At 32.9% G+C, this 19,190-nt stretch overlaps 2 protein-coding genes across 2 annotated transcripts in view; both read right to left on the minus strand.

Moving 5' to 3' along the window:
• LOC126882220 (arrestin domain-containing protein 3-like) overlaps positions 1 to 19,190 on the minus strand; it is a 115,996-nt gene that overhangs the window by 17,361 nt on the left and 79,445 nt on the right. The window contains exon 6 of the mRNA XM_050647027.1: positions 16,349 to 16,540. Coding sequence (XP_050502984.1) covers positions 16,349 to 16,540 — 192 coding nt within the window. The remainder of the gene's footprint in view (positions 1 to 16,348; positions 16,541 to 19,190) is intronic.
• LOC126882221 (uncharacterized) lies at positions 30 to 1,797 on the minus strand. The gene is made up of 2 exons (XM_050647028.1): positions 859 to 1,797; positions 30 to 665 (listed from the first exon to the last, which is right to left on the minus strand). The coding sequence occupies exon 2, from the start codon at positions 657 to 659 to the stop codon at positions 45 to 47; it is 615 nt and encodes a 204-aa protein (XP_050502985.1). The 5' UTR covers positions 660 to 665; positions 859 to 1,797; the 3' UTR covers positions 30 to 44.

Here is a 19,190-nt window from a genome sequence, read left to right on the forward strand (position 1 = left end):
TTCAATGAGGCCGGTCGTTTGGCTAGTAGGATATGTGTCTTCACCTATTTGTAAAAGTATTTTAGCAAAATGTGCTGTTGTTTCATCTTTTGATCTATTTTGTGATAAATTTGCCCCTGAATTGAAAATACATATTCAAATTTATTTCTATTAGTGTTGGTCGAAGTAACACCGAAAGAAGTCATTTGAAAGCAGGAGTTATATGATCTTATATTTTGAAGAAAGTGTTTTGATTCTTGTGTTTCCCCGGTCATGTAATGTAGAAATTCCTGTGGAGGTGCTTCCAGTGGTGGTAGTCGAATTTTTCCATTCATGCAACAGAGACCTGCTGTTTCTTTACTGAATTTTTTCGCGTGGCAAAATTGGCAAATGTTATCCATTTTTCCGATCACAACATGTTTATGATTGTAATATTTTTTCGTCGGTTCGTAGTGGAATGCTTCCTTTGTTAAATTATCTTTTAAAATTCTCGATTCTTCTATACTTTCGTTCTCTTTTCTTTCTTCATTTTTTGTGCTTCTCAGAGTTCTCATCCTAGTTCGTTGATTTTGTAAACGTGCTTCGCGCTCTTCTTCCGTTTCATTTCTTCTATGTTCTTTTTGTTTCCGCCGTTTCGCTGCAGAACTGGCAAGATCTCCTCCTTTTTTACGTCTAGGCATTGTATTCTGTAAAATATAAATTAAATAAACATTTTATAGACAAACAATTAAAAGAAAAAGAAAAACAACCATTAGAATTAATTAAATACACTATTAATTATCTTTTCAAAAATAATTATTTTTTCAAAAATAATTAATATAAATAATTAATAATCAAACTGAGAACTTCCTTTTTCTGAAGTCGGTTAAAAATACTTACATTTGATATTTCACAATAAAGGCTCACAGACGACTTTTTTCTTCTCGGCTTCAAAATCGAGAATTAATTAAACACACTATTAAAAATACTGACACGTGATACTTCAAAATAAATGCTCACAGATAACTTCTTTCAGTTCCTTTCGCAATCGCTTTTCAAATCGAACTAACTCTGGCGGGTGATACCGGGCCCTTATATATTCAGAGAGCTAGGCTCTAGCATATTCGGAAAAGTTCGAGAGTATTTTCTTTTACACATTCTAGAATGTACTCGACATTATCGTCCGCCGTAACAATAAGTTCTGCAGCTATAGCATAAGTAGTAAAGGCGCGAAATTTGAAAACTTAAATTTTTAAATATTTTCAGAATTAATAATTAATAATTTGAATAACTAAACTTATCTCGCTTCAACTCCAAAATAAAAGCTACTTAATGCTGTATAAATACACAAAATTTAATAACTTTATTATAGAAACAAATGTAATTTAAGACTTTGTTGAAATTGGAATTTCAAATTTCGCGTCATTGCTACACATGCTGTAATTGCCCGTAGCGCCATTCGAAACGCAACTCAAATAATCGTTGTTCTGAATGGAGTTCAACTACTCGACAACAGATGGCGCCACTACTTCACTTAATTTTCAAGTTGAGGAATTGGAAAAGCCCTTATATCTTTAAAAATACGCCCTTTAAGTTAAAACGGGAACTTACTTGTTCGAGGGGGGATAAAGGGCTACGATAAAGTCCCTTTATCGTATCGGGAATCCTTTTTAAGTTTTATCGGCACACACATTTTATCAACTTAGTTTTATTATATATAATAATGATAATGATGTTAATACCGGAATATTTAAAAGTTTGGCGAAGGGGCGAAATTGGGAATATTTAAAAATTTGGTGGAGGAGCCAGGTCTAGGGCTAGCCAAGCTTGCTAGGAAAAGCCCTTATATCTTTAACCCGCCATTACACGCGCTATGAGGGAATCCCTCACCATATTTGTTTATAACCAATGAAATTGTGTAAACTAATACGATAACCTTAAGCACCCAGGAATGCCTTTAGCATGGTTCATGAGAGGGTATGAAAAAGTTATAGAATATTTCTGGCGGTCAGTGTGCTGTGTGATAGTTGAAAGAAGAGACATCCCTCTTCAAGTGAGGGAATTCCTCACTGCGCGTGCAATCACGGTGAAATCACGTTTCTGTGATCTCAAAGAAACTTTTAGGTTTTTATTTAATATTTAGGTAGGTTTAATTAAAATATTATTGTTTGGATTAGGTTAGGAACAGTGGCACACCGAGGGGGGTTTAGGGGTTAAAATCCCACCCAGAGCATATAGAAATATATATAAAAGAAAGTAGGAAAATGTAACTTGTCTTTCACAAATAATACAAAAAACTTTCGGTGACCAAGCTAACCCATCCCCCCCCCCCAGAGGAAAATTCTAGGTGTGCCACTGGTTAAGAACCCATTTTTAAATTTACCTATTCTAATTGGGAAATAAGCCACAATTTAACTTGAAAAGTTGATTTTATTGACGTTTCGAATTCCACATCGGACGTCGTTATCAAAATACAAAATATTAATAGTTAATTACATAAATACCACAAAGAAATAGCTTCAGAACAGTTGTTAATTTTAATTTGTATTTTTAGTAAAATGAATTCGCGTAAAAATCGTTAATTTCTTCAGCGGCTTGCTGAAATTGAAAATTAAGAAAACTTGCTTTTGATCCATGTATATTATTTTTACTTTTGTTTTGTTAAATTAATAAAAAAATGGTATACGAGACTTTCTATAATATGTGAGTACAACCCATTTTATATTTATACATGTTGACATTCATTCTTCCTCGAAATAAGTCGAACTTATGTAGGTGAGGGCGACGCTCATACGTGTGCAATCACGTCCGAATAGAAGACGCGTGTAACGGCGGGTTAAAAATACGCCCTTTAAGTTAAAACGGGAACTTACTTGTTCGAGGGGGGATAAAGGGCTATTGCACTATATAAGTCCCTTTATCGTATCGGGAATCCTTTTTAAGTTTTATCGGCACACACATTTTATCAACTTAGTTTTATTATATATAATGATATCATGAAATTATGAATTAGGATGATATTATGAAATGTAAATAAAAAATGGTCAAAAGATGGGGCCTTAAATTACATTTTTTGGCGCATTTTTTTGTTAGTGCAAATTTGTCTAGATATTTTACAGTTAGGTATAGCCTCCCCTATTGTAAAAATCACGAGCCGCCACTGATGTCTATGATGAAGGTTACCTTAAAAATGAGAATGAAAATATTATGATATGTCCGCTTTTTACTTATTAGGTAGGGCAAGACTTGATATGTTACTTGATTTCTTATATTGATTACTATTCAATAAAAATGTATACCATTTTTATTCAGTTGCAATGCGGAGCCAAAACTGTCCTTATTTTTACTATTTTTACTTAGTTCAGAGAGCGCAACCAACACCCTTATCGACGATTTCGCCTCTTATTATAGGCTCATCAGAGAATGCATAGGTTGTTATCTCTGAACCAAGATTAAATTACCCAGTCTACTAGTCCCTGCATTGCAACTAACGTGATGGTAGTAGCTGCCTAGCGGCATCTGCTAGACACAAGTCAAACCCTAACAACACAAAACATTCCAGGAATGTACTATCAAAGTTCTATTAATGTTTGAATGTACTGGACATTCAAGGAACATTCGGTGAATATCTGATTAAGTTATTCGTGGAATGTTACCACAAGACATTCTATGAACATACTACGAATGTCCTATATTTTAAGAGAGGCCATTTACTTTTCTTTTTACATTCATTTTCAAATTTGCTGCGCGTGTATATGTATTTAGGCAATCCAAACCACGTGACTTCTGGTTCTGGTTGGCATGGCATACAGGTTACAGAGGTTATGTTTGTAATATCATTTCATTTCATCATTTCACTGTTTATCGTCATATTTTGGATTCATTTGGATTTCGTTTGCTGTATTTTGTGAACTTTATAAACTTTACCACACTGCAAAGTGATTATTTAAGGAAATTATTATTGAAGACACCAGATGTTTGGAGAAAGGTAGGGCAAACAATTTTTATCAATGTTCATTTTTCTCTGATATTTATCAATATTGATGAATTTTGCAAGCAATAACATTATTTCTTTTATTGTTTTAGATATTTATTGAAGCTGAAAATAATTGGGGATTTAGATCCATATACAATTCAGTCAGAATTGGATTTTACCATAAAGTGCATTCCACCAAATTACTATTATAGATATTATAGATGAAAGCATACAAAAGCCTTCAGGCACATAAATATTTTACAGCTGGATTTGTTTTTAAAGTTGGAGTAAAGTTGGAAGTCACAAGCAACAACTTCGTAAGTACCTACAAGAATATTGAGGAAATCCAGCTCCTGGATACTACTGGGCAAACTAGAAGATTGAAGAGGACAAAGCCTTTTGAACTAGTTTGAGTGATAGTGAAAAGCAGAGCATAATGCTTGTGTGCATGTGTATGTTAGAATAGTGCGGTTAGAAAAGCAGAGCATAGTGCTTGTGTGCCTGTTAGATTAGATAAGAGACGCTATGTATTCATTTTAAGGAACAGTAGTAATTTAGGTTAAATTAAAATTGCTCATTGGTCAGAGTTACGACCAGATTGTAATTCTAATGAACAATTCAATACAATGAATCGTCATCGTAGTGATGATTATGGAAAAAAATATATGACAAGATTTTGTGCAATAAAAATGTTTATATTTATCAAGGATGTATTATTTGGTATGGCTACATATACAGTCGGAAAAATGAAAGAATACCCATGAATGAACATATAAAACACGCTGTATTTTCCTGTCACCGTGTCACAAAGAAAATTGTCCAGTGCAAGTAACAATAAGTATTACATGTACTTGTGCTGACCAGTTTTTTGTGTGACACGGTGACAGGAAAATACAACGTGTTTTATATGTTCGTTCATGGGTATTCTTTCATTCTTCCTACTGTACTTCTGGTATATCGTCGGTGAAGTGACAATACCTCCTATCTGCTTTTTCACGAATTTTGTAGGAGATGAAAAACTTGTTTGGGCCACCTCGTGTTTTCATATATTTTTTGATTTGTTTTGTAGTAAATTCAACTATCTATTTACTACAAAACAAGTCAAAACTTACGTGTGAAAACAGGAGGCGACTGTAAAAAATGTTTTTTGTCTCCTGCAAAACTCATGAAAAAACATATAGGAGGTATTGTCACATCACTGACGATATATTTCAGAGAATGTCTAAAAAATATACTTTGAATGTCCTAAGAACATTCATGGAATGTTTCAACAAGACATTCAGTCTAAACAATATACTGTGAATGTTCAAAGAACATTCGTAGACATTCATAGAATGTTCCAACAAGACATTCAAGGAATGTTTAAAATGCTGACACAGCACTTTCCTGGGACTTTCCAGGGACGTTCGTGTGCTTTTGGGGACATTCCAGGAATGTTTTCAATGTCCTGTGTGTACCTTCTAGGAACATTCCTGGAATGTTTTGTGTTATTAGGGAAGCTTTTAACTTAATAAAATATTGTAAGTTACTATTGTAAGTATAAGTAACCATCACGTTAGTTGCAATGTGGGGACTAATATATACTAGATAATTTAAACTTGAGTCAGAGATAGCAACCTACGCACTCTCTGAGGAGCCTCTAATAAGAGGCGAAATCGTCTATTAGACTGCTGGTTGCGCTCTCTGAACTAAGTAAAAATTAAGAGGGTTTTGGCTTCGCATTGGAACTGAATAAAAATTAAATACATTTTTATTTTTATTTTTATTTTCTAGTAGTATTACTCCTATTGAGTAACATAGGTCCATTTTCCGTTGGAATTTACCACGCTGAACAGACGGAGTAGTGAATTGCAAATTTTAGAATTTCCTCGTGTCTTCTTTGCTTCAGCATTCATCTGGCTTGCAATTTTTAGAAGCCGTGGAGGTGTTACCAGGAAAATGGTCCAATAAGTTTTCAATTTATATTTTAAATATTTTTAAAATAGTTTATTGGTTGAAAACTTTGGCTTTTTTTATCAGATGACGCTAGCCACCTACTACCATCACGTTAGTTGCAATGCGGGGACTAATAGACTTGATAATTTAAACTTGGGTCACAGATAGCAACTTATGCATTCTCTGAGGAGTCGCTAATAAGAGGCAAAATCGTCGATTAGATTACTGGTTGCGCTCTCTGAACCAAGTCAAAATTTAGACAATTTTGGCTTCGCATTGCAATTTAAATTGCAAATTGCGCTCTCTGAATAAAAATGGTATACATTTTTATTTTCCATTAGTATTACTCCTATTGAGTAACATAGGTGGTCCATTTCCCATATAGCACACAACGTCCGATGGACGTCCATATAACGTACATTTAAAGTCCAAACGTCCATGGACCAAAACTGGACGTACTATGTACGTCCATTACGCGACGTCCATTGGACGTTTGATTTCAACGTACATTGGACATCCATTTGTGGTCCATGGAGATTTTACACAAAACGCGACTATTATTATCAGCAGTGGCGGCTCGTCAGAGGAGGCAAGGTAGGCTCAGCCTCCCCATAAATTTTTTACACACTCTATACTGTTTTGTTTATCATGAATCGCGAAAACAACAATTACTCTCACTATTATACAACGTGTAAATTCCATATTATCACTAATTATCCATACGTACGGAGCATTAGCATTAGAACGCATGATCGCGTCTCAGTTTTATTACATATTATTGTAGGCAGGACCCTGGGTTATCCCGAGATGCATGAACGGAGCACGGAGCCGAGAAGCCCAACAGTCTCCCTTGCTAATGCTCCGTGCAGCGCAGCAGGCGTTTAAGGAGACCCGGTCTCCTAACAGTGGCATCTATGGCGGCATCACACGCTGCCCGGAGATATACCAAGGGAGGCAGAGTACTTTCTCAGCTCCGTTGGGTGGTTGGATGCGTCTCGGGACAACGAATTTTAGGGTCCTGACTAAAAATAATGAAAAATCTAAAAGTGCGAATTTTGTTATGAAATTTGGTATGTGGGGTTATAATAATATTTGGAACAACTTGCTTAAATAACTTTTTCCGATATCTCTAACTCAAAGCAAAATATCGGTAATTTATCGTGTTTTTGAATTCGCAGTAGGCCGCGTTTAGAATTAAAAAAATTCAGTTGAGTATCTTAAGTAATTTTAAGCTTCATTATGTATGGACGGCAAAACTTCAAATCTGTATTTATTTTGATATGCATAGGTATCTATTTACAAATAGATGGAATTGTTAACAAATAAACTACACAAACTTTGGTATTAAACTTTTACTATTAGACTAACTATTTTTAAAATGATATGATATCATGAAATTATGAATTAGGATGATATTATGAAATGTAAATAAAAAATGGTCAAAAGATTGGGCCTTAAATTACATTTTTTGGCGCATTTTTTTGCTAGTGCAAATTTGTCTAGATATTTTACAGTTAGGTATAGCCTCCCCTATTGTAAAAATCACGAGCCACCAGTGATTATCAGTAATTATATATAGCTTCTTGTTTTAATCAAAGCAATATTATTAGTAGAATACAAGAAGCTTCTAATAAATGTAGTCACTTATTTTTTCATCATCGAATTAAAACACTGAACCACTAAAATTATTTTAATTAAACCTATATAATATTAGATGATGATAAAACGATGGTAAACTTTTTCAGAATAACGGAGCTACATCGCGCATCGGTAATTATAGAACTTTCAATAATTAGACACTACCAATTTAAATCTTAAATGTGCATTTTGTAACTGTTAAATTTTCTGCCAAACTAAATGAGAATCTTCTTGACAACGTTGTCGCTCTTCACGCTATCGGTCGTAAAAGGTAGTATTAGTCAGGTACCTTTAGGGGATTATCGCTGTTAATTGTTGTGGAATACTGAAGAAGGATTTATTTATGATAATTCACAGAATGGCAAACTCGCTTGCAATGTACAAACCGTACTGACTAAGTTCTAAGAAATAATGTTTGAAAGGAAACAGAACACTCAGACAGAACAGAACAGAAATAAACCTCTTTTAATGTGCATGCTTTATAGGGCGCCATTATCTGAATTTTGTCTTTATTAAGTATAATATAACTTTATTAAGTACAATATAATACATCCTGTGATATCTTTGTGTTTGCTGTTTATCGTGCAAGTGCAGTCGTGCATTAATGAAGTTCCTATAATAAAGTATACATAATAAAGTTATAATAAAGAGAAATAAAAAAGGTATTTTTCCACCTACCTCCCACATAACAATGATGTTCGTATCATGTTCTAAGCATATACTACCAACATTCGTCAGAGTATATTCTTTTTAGTATATGCGTAGTACAAGCATAGCATGTACCTTAAAAAACATTCTAAATTTCATGTTCTTTGCACATACTTTAAAGTATATTCTCGTACCGAATATACTGAGTACATTCGTGTACGTAGTAACTCGGAATATTCGTAAAAGTTTATTCTTAGAATGTACCTTTACCGAATATTCTTAGCACATACTTATAAGTACATTCTTAACACATACTTATAAGTAGATACTATTCTCAGAATATACTTTTACCGAATATTCTTAGCACATACTTATAAGTACATACTTAACACATACTTATAAGTAGATACTTTTAAAATATCTTAAAAATAATATATATGTATGTATAGGAAGAATAATGTTAGCCTATAGATTATCAACTTCGTTAAGAATAATTAATGAAATTTAAAAATTTATGTATGTAGGTACTATTAATTAAACTACCGAATTCATTATTTAAAATTGTTTTAATTGTATGGTAAAAATGTTTAAGAATTAATTGTATTAACGAAAAAGGAGAAATTGTCGTTTCGCTTTCATAACTGAAATGCATTTACTATTTTGATTAAGTTTATTGAGTATTCTTATGAAGAATTTTATTTTTACATGGAATTGACATTCAGGTAAGCTGTGTGGCTGAGCCAAAACCCACAACCGGCACAAACAAAGCGGAAACGACCGCTGCATACCTGCATAGGGGTTAGCGGGTAGGGGGTTGGGAACAAAGGAAAAATACAAAATATGAAAATAGTTACTGAATAGGCATTTGGCATTTGTGTCTACACTTAACACTAACAATGTCTATGCTGTGTTGTGAGGAAGACCAAGTATTTCAACCAGGAATAGGAACATGCATAATTAAACGTTTTATTTTGTTTGCTGTCAACTTACAAATAAAAAATTCATTTTGGTACTTCAATATTACTTAAATAGTAAGTATGTATATAGGTACATATAAGCAACATATAAATTTTAGTTATTTACATACATATGTTACATAATATTTATTTGGGTACGATAGGTATATGAATATGAATATATAAATTTATATATTCAGCATTTTTATTTTTATATGCACATAATAACTAAATATATATACCTACTTACCTATATAATATTGATATAACTAACTAAAATTTATATAATATTTTATATTTACTTTTTAAGTAATATTGTAGAATGTACTAACTACATTCTCATATGTAATATGTAAATTTAGTAGAAAGTAGAACCTAGGATGAGATTCGGTGATGCTGAAAACATGCTTCTGAGCAATATAGCACTTCCTTGTAATATTCTTCCCATATACTAAAAAGTACATTCTTCCTATATACTAAAAGATGTGAGGTAGTACATTCTAAGTATATAAATAGAAGGTTTATAGCACCTTCTTAGAATATCCTAAAAAGTATATTCTTGGTATATACTGAGAAGAAGTGCGGTAGTACATTCTAAGTATATACATAGAACGTTTAAGTACTGTAATGTAGTATATACTCAGTATGTGCTCTGCACATTCGCAATGGTAATTACGCATATTCTTAGTATATACTTTTTCTGAAAAGTATGTTCTATGAATCTACTAAGAACATGAAATTGTTATGTGGGCTCTACCGAAAGTATACTTTTCCGGACCTGATTGTAGGGAGCAAAGTTGTACTTTTCCTCCCTAGGGAGGAAAATATTTTTCCTCCCTAGGGAGGAAAAGTAAAAGTGACGTCATGGTATTTCATTCATGAAATGTAACTTATTGACGCCCTGTACAATATCTATTTTCTATTACGTAAGTTTCTATACATTTTAACCTTTATTTATAAAACACTCTGTATTTTGCAGAATGGTAAAAAACAGTAAATTGTTATTTTGATTTAACAATGTTTACATTATTAATTTGACTTATATTTGACAGTTGACAGTTATATTGTACGTACTTGTTAGTTTTAGTTCTAATAAATTTTGTTGGTTAGTTACATAAATAAATTAAGTAAAAATGAAAAAATGACTTGTTATTTGAGGAAGGTGGAAAAACCATATGTATAACATGGGAGTAAAGTGCCTTTTCCTCCCTTGAATGATTACTGCCCTCCGCTACGCGTCGGGCAGTAAACTTCATTCTCGGGAGGAAAAGTAGCACTTTCCTCCCTTGTTATACAAATAGCTATTGTGTAATATTTTAAAGTATAAGTTTAGTATTATAGGAACTATTTCCTATACCTAAAGGCTTTTTGCTATGCATGTATTCAAAAAATTATTGACACTAGATTGCTTTCTGAAAAGTGCCCTACAAAAATGTCCATAAGACGTACATTGAATGTACATCAGATGTACATTGAATGTATATAAGATGTACAATGAATGTACATAAGATGTACAATGAAAGCTTCAACAACGTACACTGTACGTTTGTAGCGGACGTTCTATGGACGTCCAATTTTGTGAACTTTGGACGTTCGTTGGACGTCCATCGGATGTCCATTGTACCTTAGCGGGACGTCCATTGGACGTTCCAATGTACACAGATGTACGTCCATTGGATGTCCATAAATCGTACTTGTGCTATTTGGGTTTCCGTTGGAATTTACCACGCTGAACAGACAGGGTTGTGAATTGCAAATTTTAGTATTCCCTCGTGTCTTCTTTGCTTTAGCAAGCCCATCGGCTTGCAATTTTAGAAGCCGTGGAGGTGTTATCACGAAAATGGTCCAATAAGTTTTCAATTTGATATTATCTTAAATATTTTCGAATATTCTATTAAGTTGAAAGCTTTGACTTGATTACTTTTCGTTTTTGGGTTGGCAAAACATGATTCGAACTTTCAAAAAACGCTCTCCTGAAAAATTATGTTAAACGGACATATCAACCTTTGCCAAAACACTATAGTACATACGCATCAAAAAAATTGTATTAATGTTTTGCTTTTGACATAATCCTGTGGCTATATAAGTATTATTTAAGATTCCACAAAAAGCAAAACATTATTTACTAAATACTCTAAAGAAACCATTACACAAACAATAAAAAATTATTATCAATGTATTTATACAGGGTGTCCAAAAACTCTCCTGACAAACGAGGACCGGAGATTCCTCAGATATGTAATTTTAAGACAATTTAACCCAATTCAACTAATTCGAAAATGCTTCCTAGGAGAGCTAGAGCTCTTTGCTGTAATTTTTTTTAAATACCTCCAGAACGCTTCTATTTAGAAAAACAAAAACTGCTACGTTTATTTTTCTTCCAGAGATAATTCGATTCCATCAATTGCGAATTTCTAGTACTTGTCATAGGCGTCCGTTTTGGGTTGTGCAACAGATATTTTATTGCATAAGTTTTTATCTTTCAGTTTTAAGAATTTTTGATACTAGACTATTAAATTGTGAGATATTCTAGTACTAAAAGGTACTCTTACTTTAAGTCGGTAGTTTTCTATAAAAATCGTTTTTTTTTTTCTTGATTTTTGACTTTGAAAAATATTTCAAAAATGGAACTATCTAGAAAAACAAAAACTGGTAGGTACGTTTATTTATCTTTAAGAGATGAATCGATGAACATTCAACTGTTATATTATCGCATAATATTTTGTCTTTAATTTTTAAGCATTTTTGGCACTAGATTATTAAATTATGATGTATTCTAGTACTAAAAGCTACTCTTGCTTAAGTCGGTAAAATACACCGCTTTTTGCAAAATATTTTCAAATAAAAAAAATAATGTGTGTGTACTTTGTACGCACGTAAGAAGTTATACTTCTATCATGTGATTTTAACGAAATTTGTTCGTTTGTTGTTTCAGTTTATTTATATTTTATTTAATTATTAAACTAATTTTAATACTTACTACTTTCCAAAAAGTTTTATTAAAACAATACCAAAAATTAAAAACATAAAAGAATAAAACACACACACAAACACATTGAAGAATGCCATAAAGCAGGGGTTCCCAAACTGGGGGGCGTGAGGACATATCAGGGGGGGCGCGAAAGAAGTTGAACATTAAATTAAATTTAGTTATTTTTCTAAAATTAAAAATTAACCGCTTCAAATACCTCTTTTCGACAACACTGTGAAACGCCGCATTGATGATATGACCGAAGACATACAAATTAGATAGTTGATGCAGTAAAATAATCGCCATTTTTTGCTATTCAACTAGACGAGAGTATTGAGTACTGACATATCACAATGTTATCAGTTAATTGTTTATGTTCGGTATATTCAAAACAAAAGAATGAAAGACGAGCTACTCTTTTCTACAGAGTTGGAGACTGGAGACCACAACAAAAGCTATTAATGTTATGAAAGCAGTGTGAGAGTTTTTTGACAAACATGAACTCTCTTGGCAAAAACTGATCAGTTTATGTACAGATGGCGCACCTTCAATGCTTGGTTTTCGCTCAGGCTATTTACAATTAGTAATAGAGAAAAATGCTGATGTGATTGGGATACACTGTTTTATACATCGACAAGCCTTGGCAGCAAAAACCCTTCCAAATGAACTTATGGCTGTCTTAAAGTTGTGTATTAAAGTACTACATTAAAAAAACAGTGCGTTGAATACTCGACTGTTTAAAACTCTTTGTGAAGATTTAGAAAGTGATCACAAAACACTGTTACTTCATACAGAAGTACGATGACGACTCTCAAAAGGAAACATGTTGGCAAGATTATTTGACCTTTGAGATGAAGTAATCACCTTGGAACATCAAAAGCAAAATGAGCTAAACATGGCCTTCAAAAAACATTGTACCCAAGTAATATTGGCTTATTTGTCAGACATCTTTGACTCGTTGAACAGCCTTAACCTAAAACAGCAGGGTGGAGACTCAAATATAGTAGTTACTCATTGTGATTGAGGCTTAGTTACTCAACTTTGGAGGCGTAAAATATCAGCACACCCCTGAAATTATTCAAATTTCTCTAAAGTAGAGCCAATCTCAGAAGAAACACGCTTCAAAGACATTTATGAAGGATCAAGTTTGAAAATCCAAATATCAAACCATTTGGAGAGCCTAATTGAAGAGTTCCAGAAATACTTCCCAAACACTTGTGACAATTTTATTTACAGAATGTCAACTGATCCATTTCATGTCAACATAGACTCCCTGCCTGAATCGCTTCAAGAAGATGCTTTGCAAATAAATCCAAATTATTTTTTGCATGATTCCTCTGCCAAATACTTTGTTATAATTGACAAACCTTCATTTTGGTTCAAATATTTCAAAGTGTATCTTAGTGTATCACGGGAAGCTCTTCATTTATATTTGCCTTTTTCAAGTAACTATTTGTGCGATTTTCAACACCCGTGGCAATTAAAACAAAGTATCGGAATAAACTTGATGTTGGTAGTGACTTGTACTGTGCACTTACTAAAATTCAGCCACCAATAAGCATACTAGTAAATAAAATGCAAGCATATCCATCGCACTAACCAACCTAATCTATTTTTCTTTTATTAATAATTTTTGTATTTAATGGAAACTGATATTGTTGTATCTTATGGCAGAATAAATAAATGTTTTGTTTTCAAGCTAATACTTATTTGTTTTTGTTTTGTTCCTATTTAGGCTCATACAATTTATTTTAAAGGGGGGGGGCGCGAGAAGCTTTCATTTCAACAAAAGGGGGCGTGGTACAAAAAAGTTTGGGAACCCCTGCCATAAAGATATGATTTTTGAACAATAATTGTTGGCAAAGATTTTAACAAAATACTCTTTTTCTGAAAAAAAAATCCATAACAAATATACTTACAATCATAAAATGTATAAAAAGAATAAAAAATTAAATCTTGCATTGGGGTCGAACCCGCGCATGTTAGGGTGCTTGTGATTTGTAAGCAGAGCCTCTACTCATTTACCCACCTACACATATCCGTCATGTGGGAAGATAGGCCAACTGAACGTTTTACTGTTTGACAGTTCTGAATTTAATCAAATTAGTTTGATTTTTGTGGAATTAAAATATTAAAATACAACAAAACATAGAGTAAGAAAACAATATATTAGATGAAGATTGGTAGACATTTTGTTGGTAATCAAATTATGTAAATCAAAGCATTACCTACTAGGTAGGTACCTACATTTTCCATTTTCCAAATAGGTAAGTATCCACCTATGTAATTTTTATTACATTACTGAAACATTTATAATTACGTACCTGTTGGTTTTAAAAGCTATTTAAAAAGTCACTACAATTATAAACTTGCTTTTGTCTGTATCCTCACAACAATAAAAACTAATATATATGTTACCGTTAAACCCGATTTCAGTTAAAACCCGAATTTACTAGGAAAAACTAGTTTTAACTATGCGCTTTAGACAATTCTAGTTTTAACTAGTCAAAACTAGATTTGACTGCTACATTCAGTTAAAACTAGAAATTCCGAACAGATTTCATTTAGAGTAGTTTATACTAGTTCAAAGTAGCTTTTTTGGAATTACTGGCTAATACCAGTTAAAATTGTTGCAAGAGACAAGTATGTATTACAGCTTGTTCGGGGTAGTGTTAATGACGAAAGCGGCCGGTCGGTAGCAAAATATTGTGTGAAACTGTTAATTGTTTTGCATCGTTTTTACTGGTTATATATTACACCACTGTGTATTATTCACCATTAGTGATAATATCGAAGATTAGATTGAGAGCAGAGATATAAGAACGTGAAAAGAACGTGTTTTGGAAATGATTTTACAAACGGAAGAGACAGAGAAGAAAGAAAGTCACTACAATGTTGTGAGAAAAAGCATATTATATAATAAATTAATGGTCGAAGTACAAGATGCGGAACTGTCTGCCAAGAAAACACCATTACAAATTCGAAGACTAAAATGATGTAGAATTGTTGAAGTTGACGAAATAAAAAAGTTAGCTTCTAAAATTGATCCCATCAAATATTATGTACCTGTCGAAAATATTTTTGGCATAATTGAAGCAGCCCATGTTGCTATTATTGATGGAAATCGGGATAGGTTAAAGACTGAAACCGCCAGAAAATAGGCAAATATAACTTTTTATTGATATGATCAATACTTTTATACCAATGTGTGAAACCTGCCAACGGAAGAAGAGTCTTGTATCCAAACCTACATTGCATTCAGAAATGAATAGTCGCTGTCAGGTAGATTTGATCGATATGCAATCACAAGAAAATCGCATATAATCTACTATAAATGAAATCCGTTCGCGATTTCTAGTTTTAACTGAATTTAGCAGTCAAATCTAGTTTTGACTAGTTAAAATTAGAATTGTCTAAAGCGCTTAGTTAAAACTAGTTTTTCCTAGCAAATTCGGGTTTTAACTGAAATCGGGTTTTAACGGTAACATATACAACGTTTGTTTACCCATAACCAATGACGTATTAATAAAATAACCGACATATTGAACAATTGTTGACAGGTCATTGTAATTACCCAATCAGAGCACGTATAACGTTTGAGCTGCGCCCAGGACCAAGACTTTTGATGAATTCGCGCACATATAAATTTACTCCCAACGCGTCTAAAGATGTATAACTTCAAAAAGGAATTTCTGAAAAAAATCTTTCAAATCGATTTTTCTATAAAACGGTGCATGCTACCGACTTATAGCAAGAGTACCTTTTGGTACTAGAATACCGTACAAGTTTACCGTATAAAACCGTTATTAATCCAGTGTCAAAATGCTTAAAAGTTAAAGACGAAAAAGTTATGCGATAAAATAAATGGTGCCCTACCCAAAACGGGCACCTATGACCGGTACTAGAAATTTTCAATTAATGAAATCTATTTATCTCTGGAAGATAAATAAACCTACCAAATTTTGTTTTTCTAAATAGAAGCGTTCTGGGGTATTTAAAACAAACTAATTACAAGGCACCATCTTCAAAGAGCTCTAGCTCCCATTTTGGACTAGGTGAATTTTTGTTAAATTATCTTTAAATTAGCTGAGGAATATTCGGTCATCGTTTATCAGGAGAGTTTCTGGACGCCCTGTAGATTGATTAAAGAATGAGACTTTTACTTTTATATTATTGTCTTTAAAATTTGTTGAATAAAAAAATGGCTTACAGCATCTAAACGTATTTTCATAAACGGCAGTATTTTAGTTCCAACTTTACACTTACCCTCAGTATAAAAATTTGTTTAATTAACTGACATGGAGTTAAATTGTAAACAGAAATTGTTGTGGGAATTTGAAAATTCACTGTATAAGTCCTCTTGCCGTGAGCGCCAACACCAGTAGCATTTTGGAAGCCTATCAATTCTTGTTCTTTTGTATGTCGAGCACCTTCTAGTTCACAATGATACATTGTTACCTAAAATTCCAAGCATAAATAAGAAACTAAAACGTAGTTTTTATTATAGTCCGTTTTTAAACCAAGAGGAGTAATTCAAATTTCCCGTGCCGTAAAGCTTGTTTGTAATTGGTCCAACCTCAGGCAAGTTTACTTCACTGATTACCCAATTTTGACACTAATGACACTTATAAAATTTTGATAATATTGACATTTCATTGGTTAATTAAGAGGCTACAGTAGCGCGTCATCAAAACGTAAAACGCGGTCCAAGATTGCGGCTTTAATTTTGAATATTTTGTCAAGATATTTGGAACACATATTGGTAATATAGTAAAGAATGGCGCTACAGAGTCCAATTTGAGAAATATGTTAGTATGTGGAAATAACTATAACTAAATGCAATATTTAAAAAACGAGCCTGTACCGCCATTAAGAAGAACAAAAAATACACTTTCTTTAAATAAACTTTTTTATCCCATGCCTAGATTTTGTGTCACATTGGAACTACTAAAAATGCTTATCTCTAACAAGAAATCGAACATATTATAACTAAATAAGTGATTAGTCAACATAGAGAAAGTGTCACTGTCATTTTGACAAACCTGCTTCAGATTTCTGTTCTGGGGCCCAGAGCACGCCAAATAGAATTCTATTTTACTGACGTCACAAAATAGAATTTCATAATGGGAGAATCGACGGTTGCTAGGCAACGTGACGTCACTAAAATAGAATTCTATTTGGCGTGCTCCCGCACCTGTTATCTATCTGTATCGATATCTGTTCAGTGCAGTAGTGTATTATTTTAAGAATTCGTTATAGTCCAGGATCCCGCGTCCGCGTACTAAAGAAAAGTTGATTAATAGCAAGCTGAAAATTTGTTAATAGCTTAACGGTGTCTAGTCGGACAAACATTGATTGACGGGAACACTGGAAGAGGGAAAGTTTTAATTGTGGAACAGGTTAAAAATTTGGAACGTCAGACTACGAAAACGTTCCATATATTTTGTCGGACCGAACTTTCAATTGATTTGTTGCCCTTTCATTGCTCATGGGAAAATCAGACTACTATTTATCATCTGTCATAATTCCTGTCATTTGACATGTTCTACGTGTCGGTATTATTAAAATGCGCAGTTGGTGATAAATACCAGTCTGATTTCTGCATGAGAGTTTAATGAAAGGGTAACAAATCAATTAGAAGATATGTCGGACAAAATACATAGAACGTTTTCGTAGTCTGACGTTCCAAATTTTTAATCTGTTCCACAATTAAAACTTCCCCTGTTCCGGTATTCCCGTCCATCAAAGTTTGTCCGACTAGACACCCTTAAGCTATTTTTAATTTTCAGCTTGCTATTAATCAACTTTTTTTGGTATGCGATCCCATCTTTGTGAACACACACATGCACATAGGGAAGTACTGTGTATGTTATAATTAATTTATTATATTTTTGTGTAATAGAATTAAATTGTTGGACTATTTGAAAAAATAGATTATTGTTAGTTGTGAGTTTTACTTATAGTGTAAGTATACAAGAATAAAAAACCGCTAAACGCCTTAAAAATGAGTTTCGCATACAATATTCCAGCTACAAAAGATCTGATATGAATATTACGTGGCGCAAAAATGTATTTTCATTTTAATGTAAAACAAAATTCTAGTTTTATTTTAAAAGATTTTTCCATAATATTTGCTAAATTTGAAGTAAACGCGCCACAAAAGAGTAACTTTGATACAGTTCGAATTTTGAAACCCTTTTGTGGCGCGTTTACTTCAAATTTAGCAAATATTATGGAAAAATCTTTTAAAATAAACCTAGAATTTAGTTTTACATCAAAATGAAAATACATTTTCGCGCCACGTAATATTCATATCAGATGTTTTGTAGCTGGAATATTGTATGCGCCACTCATTTTTAAGGCGTTTAGCGGTTTTTTATTCTTGTATCAGGAGTTTTTCAAAGTTATTTCTAAATTAAATGTATGAAGATGAATGCAATGTTCCTCTATTACTCGTTAAGCTTTATAAATGGTCACCTTTGTTGCATTATCTCCCAAATGATCTAGTGTCCATCTAATGTACATTAATTTTTTTTCTATTCGAAATAGATTGAAGAAAAATATTGAGATGACCGGTAAATGAAGTCGGATTGCCCGTTGCCAGATCAAATTTAGCGTCGTAATCACTACAACTACATAAGCCATTTCGGGAATAATCGTTAATTGGATTATACTTTTGTAGCTTAATAACTTCGAAAAGGCTTAACCGATTTTGATCAGTAAACATGAGTTTGAAACGTATTTACCAGTAGTATCTGATGGATCTAAGGTCAAGTATGATAACTGAAGCTATTACAGCAATTATTGAGCTTGAGAGACCGTTTTCCCCGTAGAAAATAGATTTGATCATACTTATGAATCCTATAACTTAAAAATTATAATTTTCCCGGATATGACGTATACACCGTTAGATTCGTCTAGAGTCCTTCTACAAACGCTCAGTTATTGGCGCAATTCGTAGGTTGAAATTTTGAGTAATTGTCGAAAAACCAAAATTTTCAAAGTATGGTTTTTCAGTTTTTCGGCTACACTAAGCCGTGTGTATGTCTGATCCTGACGGCTTAAACACCATTTGAAAGCTTAACTCAACACTTTTTATTTGGTGTAT

The sequence above is a fragment of the Diabrotica virgifera genome, chromosome 3, assembly GCF_917563875.1.
Source record: "Diabrotica virgifera virgifera chromosome 3, PGI_DIABVI_V3a".
Lineage (NCBI taxonomy): Eukaryota > Metazoa > Arthropoda > Insecta > Coleoptera > Chrysomelidae > Diabrotica > Diabrotica virgifera.